The sequence below is a fragment of the Zophobas morio genome, unplaced genomic scaffold (assembly GCF_036711695.1).
Source record: "Zophobas morio isolate AGI-343-1 ecotype UQ-CSIRO unplaced genomic scaffold, CSIRO_AGI_Zmor_V1 ptg000023l, whole genome shotgun sequence".
Taxonomy (NCBI): Eukaryota; Metazoa; Arthropoda; class Insecta; order Coleoptera; family Tenebrionidae; genus Zophobas; species Zophobas morio.
In genome coordinates, this window is record NW_026972128.1 from 14,974,942 (window position 1) to 15,001,834 (window position 26,893).

Below are 26,893 nucleotides of genomic sequence, written 5' to 3' on the forward strand. Positions count from 1 at the left end.
CAAACTCATAAAGTGAATTAATCATAAAATAATGTATACAACAAAAGCTTCAATTGACTTTTTTCTCTTTGAAGGTTCAAAAAATTTACATCTGCAGTTGCACTTGAGACGTCAGCTTTGCAATACTAATAACGTTATTCTTGGAGGTTCAGTGTTTAGGCGCAATTATTAACGAATCAAGGCAGCACCTGCAGATCAAACAGCCAAAGAGTGTCACTGCTCGTGTCGAGCTTCCTATGCACCAGGTGAATCCGTCTTCTCTAATTATTGTGGGCATAATGACCCACAACATAATAATCGCAGATCAAGTTAGATGGGTTTGCTTGATATCAATATTACGGAGTAGTCAGCCACATTAAAAACCTGGTAAGGGTTGTCATTTTTTGCGCATATCTTTGTGTCTGATTAAGCAAATAAGGAATGATCAATAAGCATAAGAAAAACATAGTAAAAAAAAGGCTTTTAATAGAGCTTAATTACCGGAAGTTGCTAAAAAACACTTCCTTTAACACCACTGATTAATAAAGTAACAAGTGGTGAATGCATATAATTAATTCTCGTCCTTTGGTGGCGTCGTGTAAGTACATAAATTTACGTACAATCTGGAAAGACATTTACCAGATATGATAAAATCTAAACAACGAAGTAGAGAACCTGTTTCCCACTACCGAAATTGATTATGTCAAATTAACATTAACCTCAACGGCAGTATAATTAAAGAGATGTATTCTTGATGAGAAATACGAGTCATATTTTAAAATTTTAATTAATTGACGTTCAGTTTTACGTAGATACTGCTCTTGCGTTTTCTGTTTCACCACAGGAGGGAAAAAACACCTATTTTCCCAATCTTAATTCGGTAATTGCACACAACTGCAAGCAATTTGGAGGCAAAAAATCTAACGCAACATAAAGTTTTTCATGACACACTTTGGCAGGTGGAAGGAGCTGGATCACGCGAAATGAAGTTTTAAGTGAAAACGGCTGTTGAATTCTCTATGGAATGTGGCTAAAAAATATTAAATCAATTTGATACAAGATTTAGGCGAGTTAGTAAAAATCGGATACTTACAATGTTTTTGTTAAGTCTAAATAATTTTTTTATAAAAAATTGATAAATTAGTAACAATACTTTTCTAAAATCTTAAAACGTTTCTAAATTTATTTTAATATTTAATTTTCCTAAAAGGTACGATCACAATTTCATGCAAATACGGGATACATAAATTTTAGTTTTACAATTGTGCCCATACTACACACTTTTGCCAATTTTTGAAAGTATAATTTTGAGAGTGAAGGCGATAAGATGAACCTTCTCCTTCACAACAATCCAGCTTAGGAAGAACAACCGGCATCTGTTCAATTATTCATTTATTTGTGCAAGATATGCACGTAGAAATAAACTTGTACGATGCTTATGTACTTGTATTATTTTAATCGTCGGTTGATTTATATTTGTTTCAGCGTCAATAGACAGAAGCCACTTATATGTTCTTTGTACGCATAATTGGATAAACGCTGTTTATAAATATTAATAATATAAAAGTTGCAGGGAGCGTCAAAGTTGTTTAAAATCGGCATATTACTCGATTAATACCTTCAACTGATTTACCTTATAGTCAATTTTCTATTATATACTCCAAAAATTTTTGGCAAATAAAAGTTAAAAAAGATTATACATGGCTAAATACATTTTTACCATAAACAAATGTATGAGAATTTTTTACACTATTTACTTATTTGTTTAACAGTGGTTTTACGTACTTAATGCAAAGATGATTAGTTTTTATATTTCAAGCTATAAGTCCTACTTATTATAAGAAATAATTAAAAAATTAAATAAACAGTTATAAATATTACTGATTTTTAAATGTACATGTAGGTAGGTAATTACTTTGATAAAAGTACATTACATTACCGCTACGCGGAATTATTTATGTGTAATATAATTATATTTATACATTTGCTTCATATATAACAGGCTACAACACATTTAACGGGACTAAATGTCTAATAAGTTTAGTAAATTGAGTTTGGAATATAAAATGGTTTATACAACAATAAAAATGTTAAATAACAGAAACAGATCCTTTGTAGTCATCAGTTTTTATGCATATAAAACATTCTTGTAGTTAACCTTTAACACTTATTTTACAACGCTATCATCCCTAGGTTAAAAAATACTCGAAAAACATTACAGTTTTTAAAAAGATAATTGAATGGATACTAAAACGGAGAAAATAAATACACACATTAGTTTAATCTTATCTTATTGTCTAAGCATATTGCTGTGAAATAGTAAGTATAACACTCCTGGTAATAAACTCTTTATTACTTTATATTTTGAAACTCACGCATATTTTACGAAAACCCAAGCATAATTTTAACTTGCCGCGAAAGCAAGATACGGCTTTAATGGAGCACTTGCATATTTAGGTTATTTCCGCATTACAATTTTTCAGAGATTAGAATATTTTTTTTAAAGATCAAATTACAAATTTAAGAAAAAGAAAGAAGGTGTAGGACATTAATGTAGTGTTGAAAGACATTTGAAGGCTTAAGCATTCTGATTTTCTATTCCTTAATTCCCTCAACTAATTTCTTCGGTTTTAATATAGACCGTAACTGAGCATCCTTATACAGTTAGTCAAAATACTTATTTTCGATTTATAAAAACATTAATACTTAAATCTAACAGTCGAAAACATCTGTGTCAACCCTTGTCTGGTGTTGGCAGGTTGGCACAGATACATATTTATCATCTGCAGGGACTACTGTCCAACTAGGAAACAGCAAATTAACAAACATTATTAACCAAAACGTGAATTAGTTAGATAAATAGATTGGCGCAACAAAATCTTTGAAAACACTATTTTTCAGAACGTTAAAAGAGATGGATAAATATGAATAACAAATAAGAATTCGAATATATAGACTTGTATAGCACGCGGAAAAAATACACCAGACAACAAATTGGTGGGATGACAACCTAGAACAGAAAATTAAAAACAAAAGGAATTATGTTATTACTAATACATACAGTCTAACAATAGTAATAAGACTACTATATGTACGAAAAAATGATATTTAATCAATGAGGCAGATAAATGTAAAATTTGACAACAATTAGTCTAGTAGTTTTGGAGATTATTTCTTTGACAAAATTGCTACCAGACAGACGATGTATAGGTAGACAGATGAAAGATACACGGAAACAGAGACCTATATTTCCATATTCAAGGGATTATGAAATGTCTAGAAAACATGGAAATCAGTACAGCGTGGTTAACACTAGAAAAAATTGGTCTAAAGAGTTTAGACAGTACTTCCCTCGCTGTCGGAAACGTGACGACTGCATGCCTATTATGTTTTTTTTTCGCAATGGATTTCAAAGAATTCGGTTTTATAGTTCCTGAGTAAATCAATAAAATTAATTTACGCATTCATTAATTTTTTTGAGTCACCCTGTATATGTAAATCCTAAAAATATGAATGGAGTGATAAATTACAAGTACAGACTCATCATATTTTGTACAGTTTAGATAGGATTTATTCGGCAAACTTTTGAGCTGACGTCATCAATTTTTTGGAGGGGATAAGCAAATGTATTTTGACTAAACACTTATTATGCTCTTTATAACCTTAAAACATCTTCAAGATTTCAAAGCATTCAGTTTTGTAGTTCCTGAGTAAATCAGTAAAATAAATTTGCGCTTTCATTAATTTTTTTGAATCACCCTGTATTTGCAAATCCAAAAAATATGGATGGAGAGATAGATCACAAGTACAGACTGATCATATTTTGTACATTTTAGATATGATTTATTCGGCAAACTTTCGAGCTGACGTCATCAAGTTTTAGGAGGGGATAAGCAAATATATTTTGACTAAACATTTATTATGCTCTTTATGACCTTAAAACATCTGCAAGATTTCAGAGCATTCGGTTTTGTAGTTCCTGATTAAATCAATAAAATATATTTACGCATTCATTAATTTTTTTGAGTCACCCTGTATATGCAAATCCAAAAAATATGAATGGAGTGATAAATTACAAGTACAGACTCATCATATTTTTACAGTTTAGATAGGATTTATTCGGCAAACTTTCGAGCTGACGTCATCAATTTTTTGGAGGGGATAAGCAAATATATTTTGACTAAACATTTATTATGCTCTTTATAACCTTAAAACATCTGCAAGATTTCAAAGCATTCGGTTTTGTAGTTTCTGAGTAAATCAGTAAAATATATTTACGCATTCATTAATTTTTTTGAGTCACCCTGTATATGCAAATCCAAAAAATATTAATGGAGTGATAGATCACAAGTACAGACTCATCATATTTTGTACATTTTAGATATGATTTATTCCACAAACTTTTGAGCTGACGTCATCAAGTTTTTGGAGGGGATAAGCAAATATTTTTTGACTAAAGATTTATAATGCTCTTTATAGGCTTAAAACATCTGCAACATTTCAAAGCATTCTGGTTAGCAGATTAAAAATTAAATTTCAAAATGTTGTTTTATAATTTTGATTTTTTTTCCAAAAATCTGGACGTTTCGGGTGAAAAGTCGATTCAGAGTTGTAAACTACATGTGTAGGACTATGTTATTTTATACAATTGAAATCCCATTTACTATGTACAATTTTGAAGTGACGTCATCGCATTAGTGGTGGGGATGATTAGACAAATTTTGGTTAGCGTTTTACCATCTACATGATATTCTTAATATAAGTACAAAATTTCACAACAATCGGTCGAGTACTTTCGGAGATTATCTGTCTAATAAAAATCCGGGACAACAGACGGACAGACGGACGGACAGACGGACAGACGGACGGACAGACGGACAGACGGACAGACGGACGGACAGACGGACAGACGGACAGACGGACAGACAGACGGAAATGGGAGACCTATTTCTTCGTCTTCTAGGGGTCATGAAAGATCGAGAAAACGTAAAAGTAGAGAGTCGGCCGACGGACTCGATTACAATACTTCCTTTGCTTACGCTCGGGAAGTAAAAAGAAATTTTCAGTAACAAAATTTTGGATAGACAAATAAAAAATACATAGCTAATCAGTTGAAATTGGTTGAAGATTATTAATACAGAACTCTCGTCCCTAAAGTACAGTCCAACAAATCCCACTTCGAAAAATTGTAAAATTTGATTTTGCGAATTTTTTTCCCTATAATGTAAAAAACATATGAATGCGTTGGTAAACCACAAGTGTAGATTTAATGTTTTGCACACATGAGGTGCAATGTATCGGACAAAATTTGGCGATGACGTTCTTAATTTGGAGAGGGAAGTTACCATGCTTCCAAAAATTTTAAAGCGTTTGCAACATTTCAGAGCATTAGGTTTTGAAATTTCAAAGTTAAATTGTAAAATGTTGGTAAAATTTGGAAATGACGTCATCTCATTGTTGGTGGGGATAGTTGGACACAATTTAGTTAGCGTCTTACTATCTACACGATATTCCTAACGTGTGTATAAAATTTAGCAACAATCGGCCCGGTAGTTACGAAAGTTAACTTCTAAAAAAAATCGGCACGGACGGCAGATGACAGACCAAACACACAGACAGACAGAGAGATACACAGGCGGAAATGTGTGACCTATTTTTTTGTAAATTAGAGGTCATGAAACGTCGAGAAAACATGACGTAGCCGGTGGTCCGATGGACTTACACTCGGAAAGTAAAAAAATGAAAAATCGTAGCAGCAAGCGAGAAGCTCAAAAACTGAATAAATATTTTGAAAAAGAGGCACGAAAAAGTAAAAAATCTGTCACTGTGTTCTCTTGTAAACTTGATTGTCAGTGCCTTGTGATTTTAAACGGCTGTAAGTAAGAATAATTATTCTACACTACTGTCTTAGACTTTCAAATTTGTATTATAGCACTCAATTTATATCCAACAAAAAAAAATTGGTCTAAAGAGTTTAGACAGTACTTCCCTCGCTGTCGGAAACTTGACGACTGCATGCCTATTGTGTTTTTTTTCTCATTACATTTTTGTAGTGGGAATTAAAAAAAATTGCGATGACGTCATCAACATTTTTGCAAGGACACGTATATCAGTTGGGATAGATGTAGTGTAATACTAAGAATAAAATTATTATATTCTCAAATTTTCGGGAAAATGAATAGGATCGTTTAGAATATTGATTTGTAATAATCAATAAAATAACGAAACAATTTACTCACGTATACGTATCAGAGGCAACTGAAAATCGTGTATGTATAAACATTCTTAATTTAAGATGACAGGTGTAACAGCATACGTGAGAGTCAAACAGAGAAACTGTAAACAAAACGACCATCGGTTTTATTGCTTCGACTTCCGCTTATTATATAAAACATTGGGTTTTATTTTAATTCTTGACGGTGAAATTCACAACTGGTTGATTATAAACATGTCTATTTCACATTCGCGGAACCAAGTGAACGCATAAAACAAATGCAGGTCTGTAATGTTAAAGTCGATGTAAATAAGCGTGCTACCCTTATGTTTCAACCGAGTTTTTCCTTTAACAAATTTTGTGTCTACCAAATTGGGTTGGTTGGGGTGTAATACTAATAATAAGTGTTGCCTTTAATTTAATCAATAAAATAAATTGACTTCATTAATTTTTTTGAACCACCTCTTAAGAAAATCTAAAAAATATGAATGGAATGATAAATCCCAAGTACAAACTCATCATATTTTTTGCATTTTAGATAGGATTTATTCAGCAAAATTTAAGGGTGACGTCATCAATTTTTTTAGGAGGGATGAACAAATACATTTTGAACAAAAGTTTACCATGCTTATAATAACTTTAAAATATTCCCAAGATTTCAAAGCATTCGGTTTTGTAATTCCTGATTAAATCGATAAAATAAATTCACGCCTTCATTAATTTTTTTGAGTCACCCTGCATATGCAAATCCAAAAATATGATTGGAATGATAAATCACAAGTACAGACTGATCATATTTTGTACATTTTAGATACGATTTATTCGGCAAACTTTTGAGCTGACGTCATCAGTTTTTTGTAGAAGATAACCAAATATATTTTGACTAAAAATTTATTATGCTCTTTATAACCTTAAAACCTCTGCAAGATTTCAAAGCATTCGGTTTCGTAGTTCCTGATTAAATCAATAAAATAAATTTACGCATTCATTAATTTTTTTGAGTCACCCTGTATATGCAAATCGAAAAAATTTGAATGGAATGATAAATCACAAGAAGAGACTCACCATATTTTGTACATTTTAGATAGGATTTTTTCAGCAAAATTTTGTGGTGACATCATAAATTTTTTAGGGGGGACGACCAAATACGTTTTGATCAAAAATTTACCATGCTTATGATAATTTTAAAATATCTTCAAGATTTTGAAGCATTCGGTTTTGTAGTTCCTGAGTAAATCAGTAAAATAAATTTACGCTTTCATTTATTTTCTTGAATCACCCTGTATATGCAAATCCAAAAAATATGAATGGAGTGATAGATCACAAGTACAGACTGATCATATTTTGTACATTTTAGATATGATTTATTCGGCAAATTTTCGAGCTGACGTCATCAAGTTTTTGGAGGGGATAAGCAAATATATTTTGACTAAACATTTATTATGCTCTTTATAACCTTAAAACATCTGCAAGATTTCAGAGCATTCGGTTTTGTAGTTCCTGATTAAATCAATAAAATATATTTACGCATTCATTAATTTTTTTGAGTCACCCTGTATATGCAAATCCAAAAAATATGAATGGAGTGATAGATCACAAGTACAGACTCATCATATTTTGTACATTTTAGATATGATTTATTCCACAAACTTTTGAGCTGACGTCATCAAGTTTTTGGAGGGGATAAGCAAATATTTTTTGACTAAAGATTTATGATGCTCTTTATAGCCTTAAAACATCTGCAACATTTCAAAGCATTCTGGTTAGCAGATTAAAAATTAAATTTCAAAATGTTGTTTTATAATTTTGATTTTTTTTCCAAAAATCTGGACGTTTCGGGTGAAAAGTCGATTCAGAGTTGTAAACTACATGTGTAGGACTATGTTATTTTATACAATTGAAAACCCATTTACTATGTACAATTTTGAAGTGACGTCATCGCATTAGTGGTGGGGATGACTAGACAAATTTTGGTTAGCGTTTTACCATCTACATGATATTCTTAATACAAGTACAAAATTTCACAACAATCGGTCAAATACTTTCGGAGATTATCTGTCTAATAAAAATCCGGGACAACAGACGGACAGACGGACGGACAGACGGACAGACAGACGGAAATGGGAGACCTATTTCTTCGTCTTCTAGGGGTCATGAAAGATCGAGAAAACGTAAAAGTAGAGAGTCGGCCGACGGACTCGATTACAATACTTCCTTTGCTTACGCTCGGGAAGTAAAAATTGGTCGAAGGTTATTTCGACAGAACTTCCCTCTTCTCTGAGTGCAAGTATGAATCTATATATATTATGAGATTTGATTTTACGAATTTTATTTTTTATGATAACCCTTATAAATCAAAATAAAAGTAAGCATGTAAAGGTAAAGAAGTGTGCTACGCGTTTGTGTCAAGTGATTTTTTTAATTACAAAATAATTTTAAAAACTATAAGTGCATTGATAAACCACAAGTATAGATAGTCATAATATTTTTCATATATATCAGAAAGGATTCATCAATTCATCAATTTTTTGGGAATGGATAAACGAATAAATTTTGATTAACGATTTACCATGATTACGATAGTCTTAAAACGTTTGCAAGATTTCAGTGCATTCAGTTTTGCGGTTTCAAAGTTCATTTGCAAATTTTGTTTTACAATTTTGATTTTTTTTCCGAATCTGAATGTCTAGGGTGAAAACTCAACACGGATTCATACACCATAAGTGCAGGAACATCTTATTTTATAAAATTAAAAACAAATTTACTATTGTAAATTTTCCCATTGGTGGTGGAGATGATTTGCCAAATATTGGTTAGCGTTTTACCATGTACATCATATTCCTAATATACGTACAAAATTTGATAATAATAATCGGTCCGGTAGTTTTGGGGGTTATTTATCTAATAAAATTTGACACAGACAGACGAATAGACAGACAGATGGAAACGGTAGACCACTTTTTCGTACTCTAGGGGTCATGAAACGTCTAGAAAACATGAAAGGGGCGATGGACTTGTTTACTACGCTTTCGCTCAGGAAGTAATACCTAAAAACTCTGTGATCTACTTAAATGTAGATTAAAAGGTTGTTATTAGACAGAAAATCTCCGAAACTACTGGGCCGATTCTTGTCAAATGATGGTAAAACGCTAACCAAAATTTGCCTAATCATCTCCACCAATAATGTCATGACCTCATTTCAAAATTGTATCTAGTAAATGGGTTTTAAATAGTATAAAATAACATAGTCCTATACATGTAGTTTATGACTCCGTGTTTTGGACAAAAATCAAAATTATAAAACAACATTTTGCAATTTAATTTTAAATTTGCAAAACCGAATGCTTTGAAATCTTGGAGATGTTTTAACGTTATGATTATCATGATACATTTTTAATCAAAATATATTTACTTTTTATCCTCTCCAAAAAATTGATGACGTCAGCTCAAAATTTTGCCTAATAAATACTATCTAAAATGTAGAAAATATAATGAGTAGAGAGCGGATTTTATGAAATTTGCATATCCGTTATTTTTTGCATATCCGTTATTTTTTGCATATAAGTCTTGATATTTAATATGTGAACGAATCATGCTTATTAAAAATGAATACAGCTATAAAAAAATTGCATATTTGCATATATTTGCCTTCTGTTGCATATTTCACGTAACGGGTGCATATTTTGCATTTTTTTCACTTTTTGTGCTAATTTGAAAAAAAAATGATTGTCATTCTACCAGCATTTATCTAGAAAGACGAAATTTCATTAATCATATTGCAAATATTGTTCTGAGCTTCAAATAACTAGGGAAGGTTTGGGTTTTATGGTAGTTTGGAGAAACCACTATGTGTTAAGCCATCCTTCAGGTAAATTTGGCCCTAATTACTTTTGGAAATACGTTCATTCCCAATATTTTTGTTCGTTGCTTCAGCCCATTAATGGTATGTTTTGTGGTGGTCGGAGGAACATTATCCTTTTATTTTTCATCGTGAGTTTGCATTAAAAGCATTTAAAGCGATACAAGTGTGTTAATAAGTCTAAGATAACTCAAAATAATTTAAGGATTAAACCTTTTCCTGAACTTATTCTTCAAGAAGGAACTGTGTTTTGTCGCGCCTGCTCTAAACCGCTAAGTAATTTTACATCTGTGGACGTAGTACGCAGTTTTTCTATTTTCAAATACATACTTTAGAATCACCGGAAAAACTTTTTGTTAGAACATTTTGAAAAATATTTAAAAATAAATTGTTACCAAAATAGTAATTAAATAGTCGATTATTACTACTATTTTTTAATTTGTTCTGTTTATATTTACTTTTTAGTATAAGAATATTATCATTAAAAATGTGATTTATGTGTTAGTGAGATGTAATTAAACACCTTGCAATGTGATTTATATATTTTTTGCAATAAAACGTAAGCTCGGGAAACCTGTTTTTGTAATTTGTAAATAAATTTAGTTCGCTTATTAAGCTTTTTTTTTAATTTTTGGAGCCTATGCAACTGCATATTTCTGCATATATTAAGAAAGTTACTGCATATTTACATAAATTTGGTGCATATCATATGATCATATTTCACAAAATTTTGCTGCATATTTTCCGCTCTCTAATGATGAGCCTGTACTACAGACTTTTTAAAATTGTTATAGGCATAGTAAATTGTTAATCAAAGTAAATCTGTTTCCCCAAAAAATTGATGAAGTTATCTCAAAATTTTGCCCAATAAATTCTACCCAAAATGTGCAAAATATGATGAGTTTTTACTTGTGATTCATCACTGCATTCATATTTTTTATTGATCAAATTAAGAACGAGTCACCCCATTTTCCCGAAAATGTGAAAATATAAACGTCTTTATTTAATAAGAATTATAATAATGATTCAAGAACATTTTGTCGATTGTACCCTACTACTTAATAGTTTTGATCCTCTGTTTTGAGGGGACGAACTCATTCAAATCAAACTAATTCTACGTGACATTCTTCCGATGTATAAACATAAACACTTTCAAGTTGTTTTTCTTATCGAGGATAACCTAAGGACGTACAGTATTGGAATCCGTCGGGCAATTTAGTACTTTCATATTTTCTCGATGTTTCATAACCCCTAGACAAGGCCGTAGTAGTAGGAGATGCTGAGCCTATACATACGGCATCGGCAGACGTGGTTAAATTGTTGCATTATTTTATTGATTATAAATCACTATTCAAGAATAACAATTATAAAATACTTTTATTATTAGTATTACAATGCATCTATCCAAACTGGTATATGCGTCCTTACAAAAATGTGGATGAAATCAATACAAAATTTTGTAATAGAAAAACTCATTTGTAACAAACGGTTAGCACGTTTCTTTACCTTTACTCAAACATTACTTACATATTTTTATTTTAGCTTATTATAATGGTTGCCATAAAAAAGAATAAAATTCGCAAAATCAAATCTTTTAATTTTTCCAAAGAGCTGGATTTGACAAGCTGTACTTTATGGGCGAGGGAAGTTCTTTCGAAGTAACCTTCGACCAGTTTTTTAAATTTGTGTAAATTATGTTGATTCAGAGATACTTTAGTAATAATCATAATTAATTAATCATATTCATTATCAATGCCAAGACAACGAATATTCATTCATTCAAAAGCTCTAAAGAAGTAAATGAAAGAACGCACTATTAGTTTCTTTCTTCAACATTTATATTTTATCACCAAAGCTTATAACGATCTTTTGCAGGAATAATTTAAACATGCGTCAAAAAAGGCTTCTGCTAGAAAGGAAGAGATAGCCAGAGCGAGAAGTTACTGAGTGCTTGAAAACTTTTTCAATTTCGGTACGTGTAACAAGATAATGGCACAATCAGAATACTTAGATAAAGCCCAAACAGACCATTGTGTTAAGTTTTAAGCTAACACGTGATATTTTGGTTGTGTTTAAAGTACCGACCAAAGTGCCGTGTCACCGCAGCCTCTTTCAACTGGAAGAATTTTCAGTCATGCACATGTGTAATTTAGGTGAAGTTTTAAATTTCATTTTTGTTTGTTTGTTGTTTTTTTTATTAAATTTTTCCAGCCTAAAGTTCAGAAATAGTCGTACTGCGCAGTTAACTTACCAGTATGAGGCATATTCTGACTACTTCTTTGGTTCTCCGCCTGTAACAAAAAACTTCCTAAATTAGACAAGTGGCTAAAAAATGTGTAAATAGGCGAGCTTTTTAGGGGTGACAGAGCAGATCGTTGTTGTACATTGTTAATGGCACCCCCCTGGTACAACCACTCATATAAAACACGTCACGTCGAGAGCGTGACGAAGGGTCGTTAGTGAGCTTTGAGATGTAAATGTCGCCGAGGTGGGCCCGATTAAACGAATTAAGCGTTCGGCGCTCACCTGTACCGTGCTATTTTACAGTCGGCACGGAACAGATTTGTGATACACAAATTCCAAACACGCTCCCGATATTTATGGACTAATCTTATCGCTGGCTGACTGCCCGCTATATCAATTAAACTAATACACGACGACAATGAAGGAAATTTTACGTTTGCTGAAAACCATTTCATTGATACCATCGACTGTTTCGTGATACCTTCATTACGCTGGAATGAAATATTTAAACGAAAATAGCGAAATTATTGAAGCGTTAGTTCTAGAAAAGACATTTTATGATGGACATTGCTCTGAACAGCAAACAAGGAAAATGCGTGCTGCATGAAAACTTCAAGTTTAATACACCCAGCTAGGAAAAAACTTGATATTTACACAGAGACTCAGATCAATAATGTATAATTTATTGTTATAATTGCTTGTGGTTGCTGCTTACTAATACAAATTACATTAAACAGGCACCTAATTTAACGCAATATAACACATGTATATGTAGAGGAAGGTAGGGCTAGGCGAAATACGTAAAATAAATTAAGCATCTTTCACTTCTGAACCATAAAATCACAAATTAAAATAAACTTAGGTTACAACAGTTATTTTCACTAGGGAAGCAAGATTTATGTTATGTATGTACAAACCCCAAATTCCTCAACGCTGACTGTTACTGAGATATCGGTTTGATGAAACACGTAGAAAAATTGCATACATGAGGCGCATTCATAAACCACGAGTACAGAAGTATTTTATTTTATAAAGTTTAGATTACCTTTACTAAGTAAAATGACGAAGGGACGTCATCAAATTGTAGTGGAGATGATTAGACAAATTTTAGTTAGTCATTTACCAACTACACGATACTCATAAATCACATATAAAATTTAACATCAGTATAATAAAAATCGAGACAGACAGACTATAGGTGTCAGAAAACGTCGAAAAAACATGAAAGTGGTCATTCGCCGGATGGACCTCTATTACAATACAAGAAAAACATTTAATAACTCATCATTGAAGCACACTCTGAGATCTTGCCTTGTCTTTGTTTTTGTAGTCTATTTTTATTGCTAAAAACTCTTTATGAAGCTTTAAATATGTATAGTTACAGTTCGAATTGAAATAATATATGTATGTATGTGCCTCAGTGTATTGAAAAATACGTCGTGATATACGATATTGCTTGTATTGTTTTCATGTTTTCTCGATTTTTTATGGCCACCAGAGTACGAAAAAGTAGGTGCCGTGTTTTCATCTCTCTGTTTGTCGTCTATCGTCCCTATCAATTTTTATTAGACATATTAACTCCGGAACTACTGGACCGATTGTCTTCAGTTTTTATTCGTATGTTAGGAATATCATGTAGGCAGTAACTAAAATTTGTATAATTATCCCACCAACAATGCGGTGACGTCATTGGTAAATGTTATTTGAATGTTATAGAATAAAATATTCCTGCGATTGTAGTTTTTAGATCCGTGTTCAATTTTTTCCATACGCATTTTTGGAAAAAATCAAAATTATACATTTTTCAATTTAACTTTGAAATTGTTAAACTAAATGTCCTGAAATTTTGCAAGCGTTGTAAATCGTTAATCAAAATCTGTTTATCCCTTCTAAAAGAACACTGATGACGTCAACTCAAAATTTTTTCGGATAAATCCTATCTAAAATATGTAAAATATTATGAATCAATACTTGTGGTTTATGAATGCATTCATATTTTTTAAAATTACTTGTACAAAATGACAAAAAAATCATTGAAGCAATGTTTATTTTATCTATCAAAAACGCTCCTCCCGTTTTCTCCAAGTATACAATAATGTTATTCTAGGTACTACACTGCACCTATTCAGATTGATATAATATATGTGTCATTGATAAAGTGTTGATGATATTATCACAAAATTTTTGAAAAACTCACTTGAAACTCGCACAACATGCTTCTTTAAATACACTCTAACAGTCTACACATTTTATTTTAATTTACTGGGGTTATCATAAAACAATTGGTAGAAGGCTATTTCAACAGACCTTCTCTCGTTTGTGAAATAGAGTAGAAAAGTAAAAAAGCGTACTACGCGGTTGCTTCAGATGAGTTTTTCCATGACAAAATTTTTGTGATGACGTCATCAACATTTTTGCAAAAACACGTATATCAATTTGGATATATGCAGTGTAATACTAACATTTACAGTCCTGTATTCCTAAATTTTTGGGAAAATAGAGTGAGTCACTCTTAATTTAATTAACAAAATAAATTGTCTTATTTGTTAATTTTTTTGAGTCACACTGTATAAGTAATTCTAGAAACTATGAGTACACTGACAAACCACAAATATAGAGTCATATTGCATATTTCAGACAGGATTTATTAGATGTTGATGAAGATAATCTTAAAGTCAGATAGTCTGGAGACACAGAGACAGACAGACAGACGGAAACGGGAAATCACTTTTTTTGTACTCTTGGGAAGGAAAAAATTAAAACTGCAAAATTTAACATTATGACTTTTTGTCTAATGCGAGGGAACTTCTGACTAAATAACTGTACACAATTTTTTTTAAAGACCTGGACGCGTAATGTTAAAAATATCGATGCATTATCAGACCACAGGTAAAAAGAACACTATAAAGTTTAGGAGAGATCTATTGAGCAAAATTTTGTGATGATGTTATAAAGTTTTTAGTGGGGAATATGGCATACATTTTTAATAGAATTCTACCATCTACATGATAATTTTTAAAAGTACACTTACAATTTTAGAGCAATTAGTGGAGGCGGTTTAATGATCACCAACACAAGACAGACGGAACCGGAAGATCGGCATTTTCGTATTCTACAAGCTGGGAACAAGAATTTAGACATTCCTAGGTAGGGAAATAAAAAACTTAAGTGGTCAATGTTAACTACTTACTTGTTTATGTCCTACTGTCAGTTATTAAGCAAATTTCTGTACGCTATAATTCGTTTAATTCGTGGTATTCAGATTGGGGTTAACTCGACAGGAGCTGTAGAAATTTGGTTAATCAGCTGTTCTCGTATTCAGAGCCCGATGTTTTAAGCACATTAACTAAAATTGTAAATCCGTACTCCCTAAGGGTAAAAATGCGTGATAGCCGATGCAAATGAGAGCTAACTACCAGAATAATTTGGCTTGAACACGTCGCGCTTGTGATTTTGATTTACATTAATTTCATATTTTTCAACATAAAACATAATCAATATTTAAATTATTCATGCATTGCCCCTGTATGCTTTATAAAATCATGGTTCTGCTTACGTGATGGAAACTTACAAAAATACAAATTAAAGTTTTTATTGTGAATATTATTTATATTAGAAAAAAATTGAAACGTGATAGAAATCTAAGCATAGAAATAGTACATTCGATCTCATCTTTATGATTAAAATTGCCATATTTTATTAGTGTAATTCAGGTTTGATGCTCAGGGTCCTGGAGGTCCGGAGATGGTCTTTCTGATTATGGTAATTACCAATAAACAGAGCTAATCAAATATCAATCATAACAGAAATCAGAGGCGGTTGGAATGGCTACCTGTCTAAAGACAGGCTATAAATAATTCAATTATTGAAATGTCGTTACGGTGCGGTCACTCGACTACCAACTGGGTGGCTTCATTAGGACATTGTTATCATAACCGCTTTAATATTAGTTATTATAACGACGTACATTCCGCTCCCACAAATAAATTATCCAAATTATTAGGAATATGATTGGCGATTACTAGGACACCCTGCTGATTTCGTTGAAGGTTTTATCGGCGACCATGTGAGTTCCATTACGGTGTTTGTCGCTGATGATCTTTGCCTAATGTCGTTTGATCATTAGTTAGTCCGCCAGAAAGATAATTATTGACTAAACTTTTTATTTGAAAATAAATATATCAAAAATTAAGTTACATGAGCTAAATTATATTTTCATGGATGTATTTTACATTAAAAAACACTATTTCAAATTCATAACTTATAATAATAATCACCTCTAAAAATACACAAATTCGGCCAGTGTCGTGCTTGTTTATCAATATTTCCACATTTTTATAATGAGGTTATTTTTACTTTTTCGGCAAAGTTGTTCACAGAAACTAATAGATACACTCAGTCACTAAAGTGATTCTTTTAATTGTTTGTGTGAACTAAGGTATTTAAAAGACAAAATTAATATAATTAATTAATCCAAAACTAAGCCCTGCTTGATAACCCAGGCTCTATTTCCATATACGTCTATGGTTACACCTTTTTCACGAGTTTGAATTTTTAAAAAATATTGTTCTATAATTTTTATATTCACGATGCTGTTCAAAAAACTATTTTTTTTAAATGTGGCCATTGTAGAAATTCGTCCAACCTGTTTTAGTGATTTTTTTCTTTAAATAGACTCTCCTCTAATTGATCTCCAGTTTATTATTCTTATCTTCTACTATTTTTAACACAACTATGTCCAGATTTTTAACGGTTTCAAATGAAATTTAATAATGTTGGATTGAATAAATACCCTAATTCAAATTTTCAAACGCAGAACTTATTTGGGAAATTCTGTCTTTATTTTTTATTTTCATTATATTTCTTCTGAGGTTCTATAATTTACTACGTTGGATAAATACTGGTTTCGAAATGCAATTTTTTTTCAGAATTAACTATATAGACGTACAGTTATAAATTGCATTTTAGTTTATTTAATATTATTATAACTCAGGCTACGAAAATTTTCTTCAAATTAGGTCATGGTCGAATTTTCATTAAATTCCTTTATTAAACTTTTTAATTTTACAGGAAAATTAAATCAGGTCGTATGTACGTTCACTGTTCGAATATCATCTACTGATTGCCATTACATTAATAATTCATCTGCGTACATACTTTCATTTGACATGTACCTACATCAAACCGTATAATAAAGTAAAATGTTCTTAAAGAAAAATATATTTGCATATTTATAGCAGTTTAGTCATATATTATTTTTTAAACCGAAGTAACTCTGCAGTGGTGTTCATATTAATAAATAAAAGAAAAATTTTAATGGGTGAGACTTGTACTTGTTGGAACCGCATCACCAATTTACATTTATAAAAATTTATAAATGTCATAATTAAAAAAAAACTTTTTGATTTTTTTGAAGAGTAAATTTTATACATACATACTTGCCAATGTACCATCAACATACGTTCGTGTTAGATATCGATGTTCGATTGTTTTGTTCTACAATCAATCTTCTTTGTTGAATATGTAAGTATACACATTTTTTTCTTTTAAGAATGTTCTACAGCGAGCTAAAAAATACTCGCTAGTTGGCAGCCAAATAAATCATTTTTAGCGAAACCTCAAAAACTAAGTCAAAAGCATTTTGACCGTTTAGAAACCGTAACAAAAAATAAAGTTAATGTTTCTGAAAGTAGACACAAACTAAAAAAAAAGAAAAAGAAATAGTGCTAAGTTTTAATAAAATAAACAAATAAGTTCAGTAAATGCCAGTTTGACCAATTCTTTGCAAATGAAAGGTGAAAGTATGGTACAACTATGCCAAATAAAACCATTAATACAATCGAACATTGAATGCTAAACTGAACACGTTTTTAGTGACAACAACTTTAAAGAATGCATTTTGTACGTATTGTCTCTACTGATTCCTAGTGAGAAGTGTGATTCAGGTACGTTTCTTTTTGTTCTGTATTTTTTTAGTGGAACCTTGCAGCAATAAACTTACTGTGGCCTTTAGGCCAGCAATAGTCGAACAAACCTTTCTGGTAGGGATTTTCGTGAATCCTTATTTGCTTTGAAATTTGCTTGGATTTCAGGACTGTATTCAGACAAATAGTTATTCATCAGAGATTAATTCGTCTAAATATTGAAACAAAATAGTTTCATGATGTGTGGCCCTGACAAACACCTCAGTTAAATTCGTTATAGAATAAAGCAAATCCAGCCCTATTAAATTTAAACATTGTTCTAGGATCTACAATTTATAGTTTTACAGACTACGAACTGAATTTGTAACACCTAGGTTGTAAATTTTTATTACTTTACAAAAATGGTATTCTTACTGTATATTTCTCTCTGCCGTTTTTGAAGCAAGTGCTACACTTGAATCGATAAAAGTTTAACTTCTTTTCCTATTTTAGTTAGTATTTTATTTGGATTTGGTTCACAGATTGAGTCAAGCCTTTGCTGCAGTGCCCGGTGTACTATATATAGTCTAACTAAGTACTAGAACATAATGTTTAAGGCAGCAATAATGCGGCTGTGAATACAAAGCATTTTTTGCCATAACTGTAAATAAATGTATTTATTACAGTTATGGCATTTATTACTATTTATTTATATCATTGGATTTCGGTTGGCCCGTTAAAAAAATAGAAGACTTATTAATCATCTTGTTAATTTCAAACATTCCAATAATTTTGCCTGTATTGCTTTTACAAAATTTTGTAAACAGTTAATTATTCATTAAAAAAATTGTATATATGATTGCTTGTGGGTGTAGTTTGAATTTTGCAGTTGCTGAAGTATTATTAGAGACGACAAAATTGCAACAAATAGTACTAAAATTTCTAATTTGGGAACAGTCCCATAATACAGGTCGATTTATTACCATCATTGCACGCAGAAACAATAAAATAGACTAGAACATAAGGGTCGAACCAACTGTTTTTATATAACTTAAAACATTAAACGCCGGTTGCATTTACAGACTTTGCCATTCACTAAGAAAATTGATGTATTCGCGTGAGTTTATGTGTTAAAAGCGAGGGTTATACGGGTTTTGCACGTTACTACTTGGTGCAGGTGAAGTAACTGCTGTATTCATAACTCGAATTAAGCGACATTGTGGTCATTCTATCGCCTCGAACATCTTAAATTATGCGCAAAATTTACATAAACACGGGCTTAATTAATTCTTTTCCAGATTTCATAAATTTGTAGTATGATTTTTTAAACCTGCATGTATGAATGGTATTTACACGGATTTTTTGGATATTTCGTAATTTACACACTTTTAAATTAGTAAGCGATAATTGTAACCTGCAACAATGGCAATGAACGAGAAAGAGTTTTTTATAGAAGCTGTTCCATACGCTTTAATATAATTGGGTTTATTATATAGAAATTAAATTTAATTAAAATATATATTTTTAAGCCAATTTGTTAGATACATTTTTACTTAATTTCAAAAGTTGTTGTAGCTACATACTTATTACATTTATTGCGACTCTTTACCCGCATCGAGTTTCATTAAAAAAAAGTATCGTTTGCAGTTGATGCTGGTTAGGGTTTATTTATAAAATTACATTAAACTTTTTAACATTTTATTCAATGATTATAACTAAATGTGATTACCAGCAGAGTGACAATTGAGTTGCAACAAATAGTAATAGCTGTAGTTGTTGCTAAACGTTCCAAAAGCCACCTTTTTGAGTCAATTGACTGTACTTATTATTTAATGAAAGAAAATACACATAACAAATCTTCAGGATATATTTCCAAAATATCGATTGTTTCAGATTTTACAATATTTATTTTAGTAAGATAAATACTGCTACAAGTTAAAAAAATAATAAAGTAAGGATGGCATTAAATGTACTCTAGCGGCAACACGCCCATGTGTTTTCATTCTTTTTTATATTGTCAAGGGCATCTTTACTTTTTCGATCTAATTAAATTTAAATAATATCGTCCTACATTTGTCTATACAGGAGCAACTAGCATACATGACATGAACGAAAAAACGAAAGTCGCTATATTATTGTGTTTTTTTTTTGTAATTATATTGGACTCAATTTTGTTCATTATAGTTCTGCTTAATTTTTAAACTTCTAAGGGCCGGGTTATAGAAAGCAAATTAAATATTTAATCCTCGATTAATTTAACAGAGGATTAAAATGTAGAATATGAGCCAGTGATTGGTTAAAACATGCACGTTGCATAGCAACGGGCCTCAATTAAAAGTTAATTACGAATTAACTTCAATTCGCTTTCTATAAACTGAGTCTTTTAATATTTAAAGATTATGATCAGAAGACAAGTTAAATTAATATCATAAGGTATGGTAAAATTGTTACATCTCTTAAAATATATATGTATTTTTCAAAACATAACCCAAAGGCCGGTTTTAGTATACAGGACTGTAACTATGATCTACCTACTCGACTTACTCCAACATCTGTATCATATATCACCTTTTTAGTAACATAGTACGAGCATATAAATAAAAAATAAAAATACATAAAAAGGACTTCTGTTATCCAAAAAATGTATAAGTAAGCATTTAACTGAATTTGAGAACTTTTCCTCTTTTCTATCAAAATTCATTTGATGTTTTGAATAGTGTGCAAGAAATTGCGTAGGCGCTCAAAACTGCAACAAATGGTCATATTTTGAACGTCTCCATAAGTTCATGCTTACTTTACCATCTTGCAAAATTTCTAACATTAATTTTGATAAAAATTTTTGGACTAGGTAATTATGTGGCTTGTAAAACGGCCCTAAAGCTTTATATCTTGCAACTTTACTTATAAGCTTTATGGCTGATAAAATAGCTCTAGACCAAAATATTTTTGTGGGGAGTGCCCTACTATTATTGCGAGGTTATTATTTTTTTTTCAAGTATATAAAAATAATTAAAATGTAAGAATTTTAGAATGTGTATTTGTATACAAGGTGTCTCTTTCAGTGGATGAAAGTTTTTTGATTTCTGATGTACCTACCTATTCAAGATATTTTTAAACGCCGAAACAATAAACCAATTCCATACCAAAGTGGGTATATTTAATACTTTTTTCTTCTTATTAGTGTTTGCTTTAATCGGTTTCTATGTTTATTCTTACAGGCTATGTAGAAAATACGAATGGTGTTGACACATTTTAATTCTCCTTTTTGATGAGTTTTCCTTTAATGAAGAAAATGCGTTTACATCGTGGACAATAAATTTGAATTTAAATTTGATTTTTGTAAATGTAATAAGTATAAATAAATTATAGCATTTTAATATTAGAAATCGAAATCTTTGTTTCAGAAGTGCAAAATATCTTTTTGTATATGGATATAAGGCTTAATTTTTACAGAGGAGCTAGGTTTACTGTTTTATGACTGCTCCTCAAGAGTACCCATTATCACTAACATGTTAAATTTTGCATAACTTTGACTAAATTAATTGCATTAGCTCATGCTAAATCTGATGCTAAAAATGCACACTTGGAATTCAAAATAACGTAACAAAAAATACAACAAAATATTTCAAACCAGAACCTTTTTGTTGTTATGACACCATTTTGCATCTAAATAAAGACATGATACTGATTAAATTTCTGATATTTTTAAACAAAAAATCGCTTATTATCTAAAGTAAATAATAAATGAGTTGGGCCTAAATACGAGGCGTGTTGGAGGCATGAAATACAAAAATAACACGAGACAACTACTTCTTTAAGAAAATCCTGAAAGAAATAAACATAACTTCTGTAAAATACACAATTTTAAGTTAAACATTTTTAGACAATTATTATTGACTTTTTTTTTTAGATGTTCAGCAGCATTTTGTTTTTATGTTAATTAAGAATATTTTCAAAAAATAATCACTTAATAAATGTCTTTTTAGTTCACTGCTTTGTCATAACTGTGTTACTGAATTCCTATCTAAATAATATCTTAAATCAGGTATTCAATGATAAAATATGTAAAATACAAACATGTCATGCCCAAAAATCAATGACTACAAAAATATGAATGGCTATTTTCTAAAATAGTATTTACTTGTTCAAGAATTCTCGAAAAAAAATTAATACCTGTGACCCTTCTTAATTATATTACAGATTTTGTGTTAGATCTTGTAATTTTTTCCATTTAACAGTATACTTTATGGTACTAGGCAGACCTTAATTTTCATATTTTTGATAAAACTGAGAAATTACCACACGAAGTCCTAGATTAAGATTATAGTAATGGTTATAGTTATGGTAACATTTGTTGCCTATTGTGAAATTGGATTTTTAATTATTATTTTTAACTAATCACGCGGAACGAACTACTGACAATTATAAGTTTATAGGTACGGATTTACTATGCATTTATTAATGCAAGATTCCAGAGTCCTACATAAGCAAATTAAAAACAAGTGATATGAATAAAATGGAAAACGAAAAAATTAAAGCAGGAAAATTAAATGATTGAATTGACTTTACATTTGCGAGTGTAGAATACTGGAATATATATAATCGTATCACAATTAGATTTAGTACTATCTGACATTTCTGATACTGATAATAATATATATAAGGGTTATGTTCTTTGCTAATATTATTATTATATTAATTGTATTAAATAAATAAAAAAAATAAACAAAAACTATTTTCAATCGTTGCTTGGATAGTTAAGTTTTTACATTTTAAGTATACAGATTCAGTTGTAGGTAAGATATGTAGGTTATAGTTTAATTAATTTTTCAACAGCTTTAGCAACTCCGAAGAAAAAAAAGCGCGTTTTATAAAGATAAGAGTTGCTGTAACTTCCAAGTTTTTTATTTTAAATTAACAATTGTTGAAATTCGGAACATCCATATACTATTTTCTGATATATTTTACTTTATTTAAATAAATTCATGATTTAAAAATATTTTTAAAATTTTACAAAAATTCCCTAAAATATGTAGGAGTCGAGACACACAACTTACGTTAATCATAACTTTTTATCATTACTGATGTCACTGAAAAATTCATTATATTTTAGACATTATTTGAACAGCAAATTTATTCAGATAACTATTTTTGAATTCATTGAAGTATTTTAAACCACCCAACAAAAAATGCAGCCTTTTCTTCCGAGTTTACTGTAATATTTTAAAGACTTTTTATAAAAATTCTAAAATAATGCATACATAAAATATAACTTCTATGTGTCCACACATAAAAGTCATAAAACTACAACTATTGTAAACTACTGCTGCTTTTTAATTGATTATAAAATTTTCGAAAATACCAGTGTATGTATGTATGTATTTGCAGTTAAACACAATTTTTCTTCTAATTTGTTAAATTTAAAAATTGTTTAAGCCGTCTATTTTGTTAAGTTTTATCATCATGCTGTCAGAATATTTTTTCTTTGATCATGCAACACGAACTGATAATAGCTATTAATTTATGAAGTAGAAATGATCCTACCTGATGAATGCAGTTTCCTGGAAGTGCTGGTAGATAATGGACACCGGCACCGTATACGATCTACGAGAGATGATAGAACAGGATATCGTGAGCTGTGACAGTGGTGGCGCAACGGCGTGCGACGTCCACGCTACTGGTGTCAGCGGTCACTTGTGTCGATCTTCTCTGAGGCATGTGCGTGCGAGGGTCGAAACATCCCGCCCCTTTCGCAAGTTCAAGTTTAGTTTTCAGTCACGATCCGGTCTTTAGATATGTTTAGCTATAGGACCCGATCTTATCTCGGCTAACGGAAACCGAGCAAGGGATTAATTAGGCAACTTACGTTGGCGGCATCCGCCACACAGACAATTTTTGATGCGATAACAGAAACGATCAAATTAAATATTTCCCATGGGAATTATTGCATTTTACAGAAAAATTCAAACAGCGCGCAGTCATCACGCCAAATTTTACGTTAATCTCATCTCGTTTCTCCTGCTTCCTCATCTGTTTAAAACCAAAACCGCAGAAAGGTTTTTTATTTCCTGAAATTAAGTAGCCGCTTTACCGTCGCTTTCCTTCAACGTTTAATTTGCGCTGATGCGATCTTTCACGAAAGCTGCCTTTTCCTCAAATAAATCGATCGGTTGCAAGCATTGTAAATTACAGCCGGACTGAAAACTATTTATGGATCGACGCTTTGAGGAGCTTCTGTGAAAGCTCTCCGAGCCAATGCGTGACAACAAGGGGCACGCGCAACCAATGAGCTGGTGAGGTAACAGGCAGATGGACCAATAACATTTTGCTGTTAATTTAGCCCCGAGGTGGCACGCGCTTGCCCTCATTGTTGACTTCCCATGACGCAGACGCTTCTTCACACGCTTCTTGCTGTCTTCCATGCCTTATAATCACCGTGTTTGCTTACGACCGCCACCTAAAACACCATGGGTTAAATGGTAGAATAGTGAATGTTTTCAGGCTGAAACAGATAATTTGTGGTCAGCTTTTCGGGGAAAAAAACTGTTTCAAAATTTAAAATAATCAAATATCTAAGAAAATGTAATTATTTGCAGCGTTTAAAAAATATTCTTGCCGATTTAAAATCTTTAAAATTTTATAGTGTTGATATTACAGCTGCCCCTAATGGCTGAAACGAACACTATAGTAGTTAAAACAATAATAACAACACAATTAAAAATTACAGTTATTATTAAGAAGACATAATACATAACGGAATTACAAAGTTAATTTTATTAGGTATTAATCAGGTTTCATTGTTTTTAATTATAGCCATTTAAGATTTTTTATATTCATTTACTTTTCAGCAAATACAAGTAGTTTTTAACAATAAAATGATTGGCAGTAAAAGTTATATTCAGAAGATGAATAATATGTAGTATAGTTTAATTACTTACCATTATTTTATTTTTTATTTTCTATTAGATAAAAAATGTTTAAATATTGATTTTCAAAAGTTACACCTCTGTGTTGTTAATTTTTGCACGCATGAAATAATAATAAGTGTGGCCATATTTCGAACACATAGATAACTGAAATATTTTTGAGTTCATTTTGCGACAATCATAGAAATTACATCACAGAAAATATTCTGGAAAATACAACATCGTTTATTTAATAAACGTTCAAAATGAATAAATAATTCACAAATTAAATTAAGTATATCAACAGTATTGTTATAAAATAGGTCCTGATTACTAGTCCTATAAGTTAATTACATGAAATTTTTTTAGTAAACTGATTAAAAAGTAGGTACTATGATTTAAAAGTTACATATTTTCAAGTTATAATACGACGGTTTTTAATGGAAACTTTAGCTTAATTCTTATTAAATTAATATTCACTGTTGTACACATACCTAATGTTTAATAAAACTAACCATTTTCAGAATTAAAAAAAAAAAAAAAAAAATTCGAAATATCTTCTTGGTTCTTTCGAGGCTATGTCAGTATTAAAGAATATCATCATTTGATGATTCCTCTTAGTATGACGTACTTAGAGAGCTAAGAAAAACACGATCAAAAACACACAGGAATTTTTAAAAGTTTGTCTTTGACCATTGCAACTCCAATTTTCAAATTGACGGTAATTTGACGAAGACAAAAATTCTATCAAAGACGTGTCTTCAAAAACTCATGGTTGTCTTTGATCGTGTTTTTTGCCCTCCTGATATTTTGGACGTATATTTTGTTGATGTTTTTTACGTTGTCACACTTTTTATGTCCACTTTTTCAGATAACGTTGTTTTGTATGTTTTTGGTTTTCAGGACAACAAGTAAACGTGAATGCATATAATAATAGGTTTGTAGAAACATTTTTCTTTTTGTAGTTAATAAGGCATATAAAATAACTTCATTTGACATACACTTTGTAAAACTTTTTTGACTTAGGCGACTTAAGCAAACCACCCTTATAAGTCGAACTGGCTATTGTAAGCTTTATGGACCCGAACCGCAAGGATTATTACTGTCCATTGTTGGCATAATGGAGCTGTGAACTGAGTTAAGTTATACAATAGCCAGTTTGACTTATAAGGGTGCTTTGGCTTAAGTCGCTTAAGTCATAAAAGTTTTACAAGGTGTATGTCAAAGGAGGTTAAAGTAGCCCAAAAGCTATAAGGTTATATGATCATCATAAAAGTAGTTGACCGCAAATAAATATCTCCTTTGTGTGGTTCGCACTAAGCTTACCGGTTGGCAATAAATCGTCTTCTAAACATTTCTTGCTCACATTTAACAGGGTTAGCTTTCAAAGCGACTGGTTATTTCAGAACCCTCTGCGGCTGCAGGTAGTAGCCGATAGGTGGGTTTAGTAAGAGCCGCCCCTGAACGAAATGACAACAGCCGGTCCAGCTGCAGTGGACACGTTATTGACTACCCCAAAACCTTTTCTATTCTAAACAACTTAACTTCGACACAATGGGATAATTTTATGATGGCCATATGACCTTATAGCTTCTGGACTACTATACTTTATTTTATAAATAAAATATTTTATTTACATATTTCTAGCTAACTGAATTAATAAAGTTCTAGGTCTCACATGGTAAACACTGACAAAATGACTCCTTTGACCTTTTAGAATTAGAAGATTGACAATTTCTGAATCTTCTAGTTTTACTTTCATGTTTCTTTATGGGTATACTTAATTCCA

The 26,893-nt window shown here is 31.0% G+C and overlaps 1 protein-coding gene across 1 annotated transcript in view; it reads right to left on the minus strand.

The window, feature by feature from the left end:
* LOC135134376 (paired box protein 5 homolog) overlaps nucleotides 1-23,860 on the minus strand; it is a 31,389-nt gene extending 7,529 nt beyond the window's left edge. The window contains exons 1-2 of the mRNA XM_064063031.1: nucleotides 23,744-23,860; nucleotides 12,304-12,343 (exon numbers count right to left, since the gene is read on the minus strand). Of these exons, the coding sequence (XP_063919101.1) occupies nucleotides 12,304-12,316 (13 nt within the window). The 5' untranslated portion in view covers nucleotides 12,317-12,343; nucleotides 23,744-23,860. The remainder of the gene's footprint in view (nucleotides 1-12,303; nucleotides 12,344-23,743) is intronic.
* Between the last annotated feature and the right edge of the window lie 3,033 nt (nucleotides 23,861-26,893).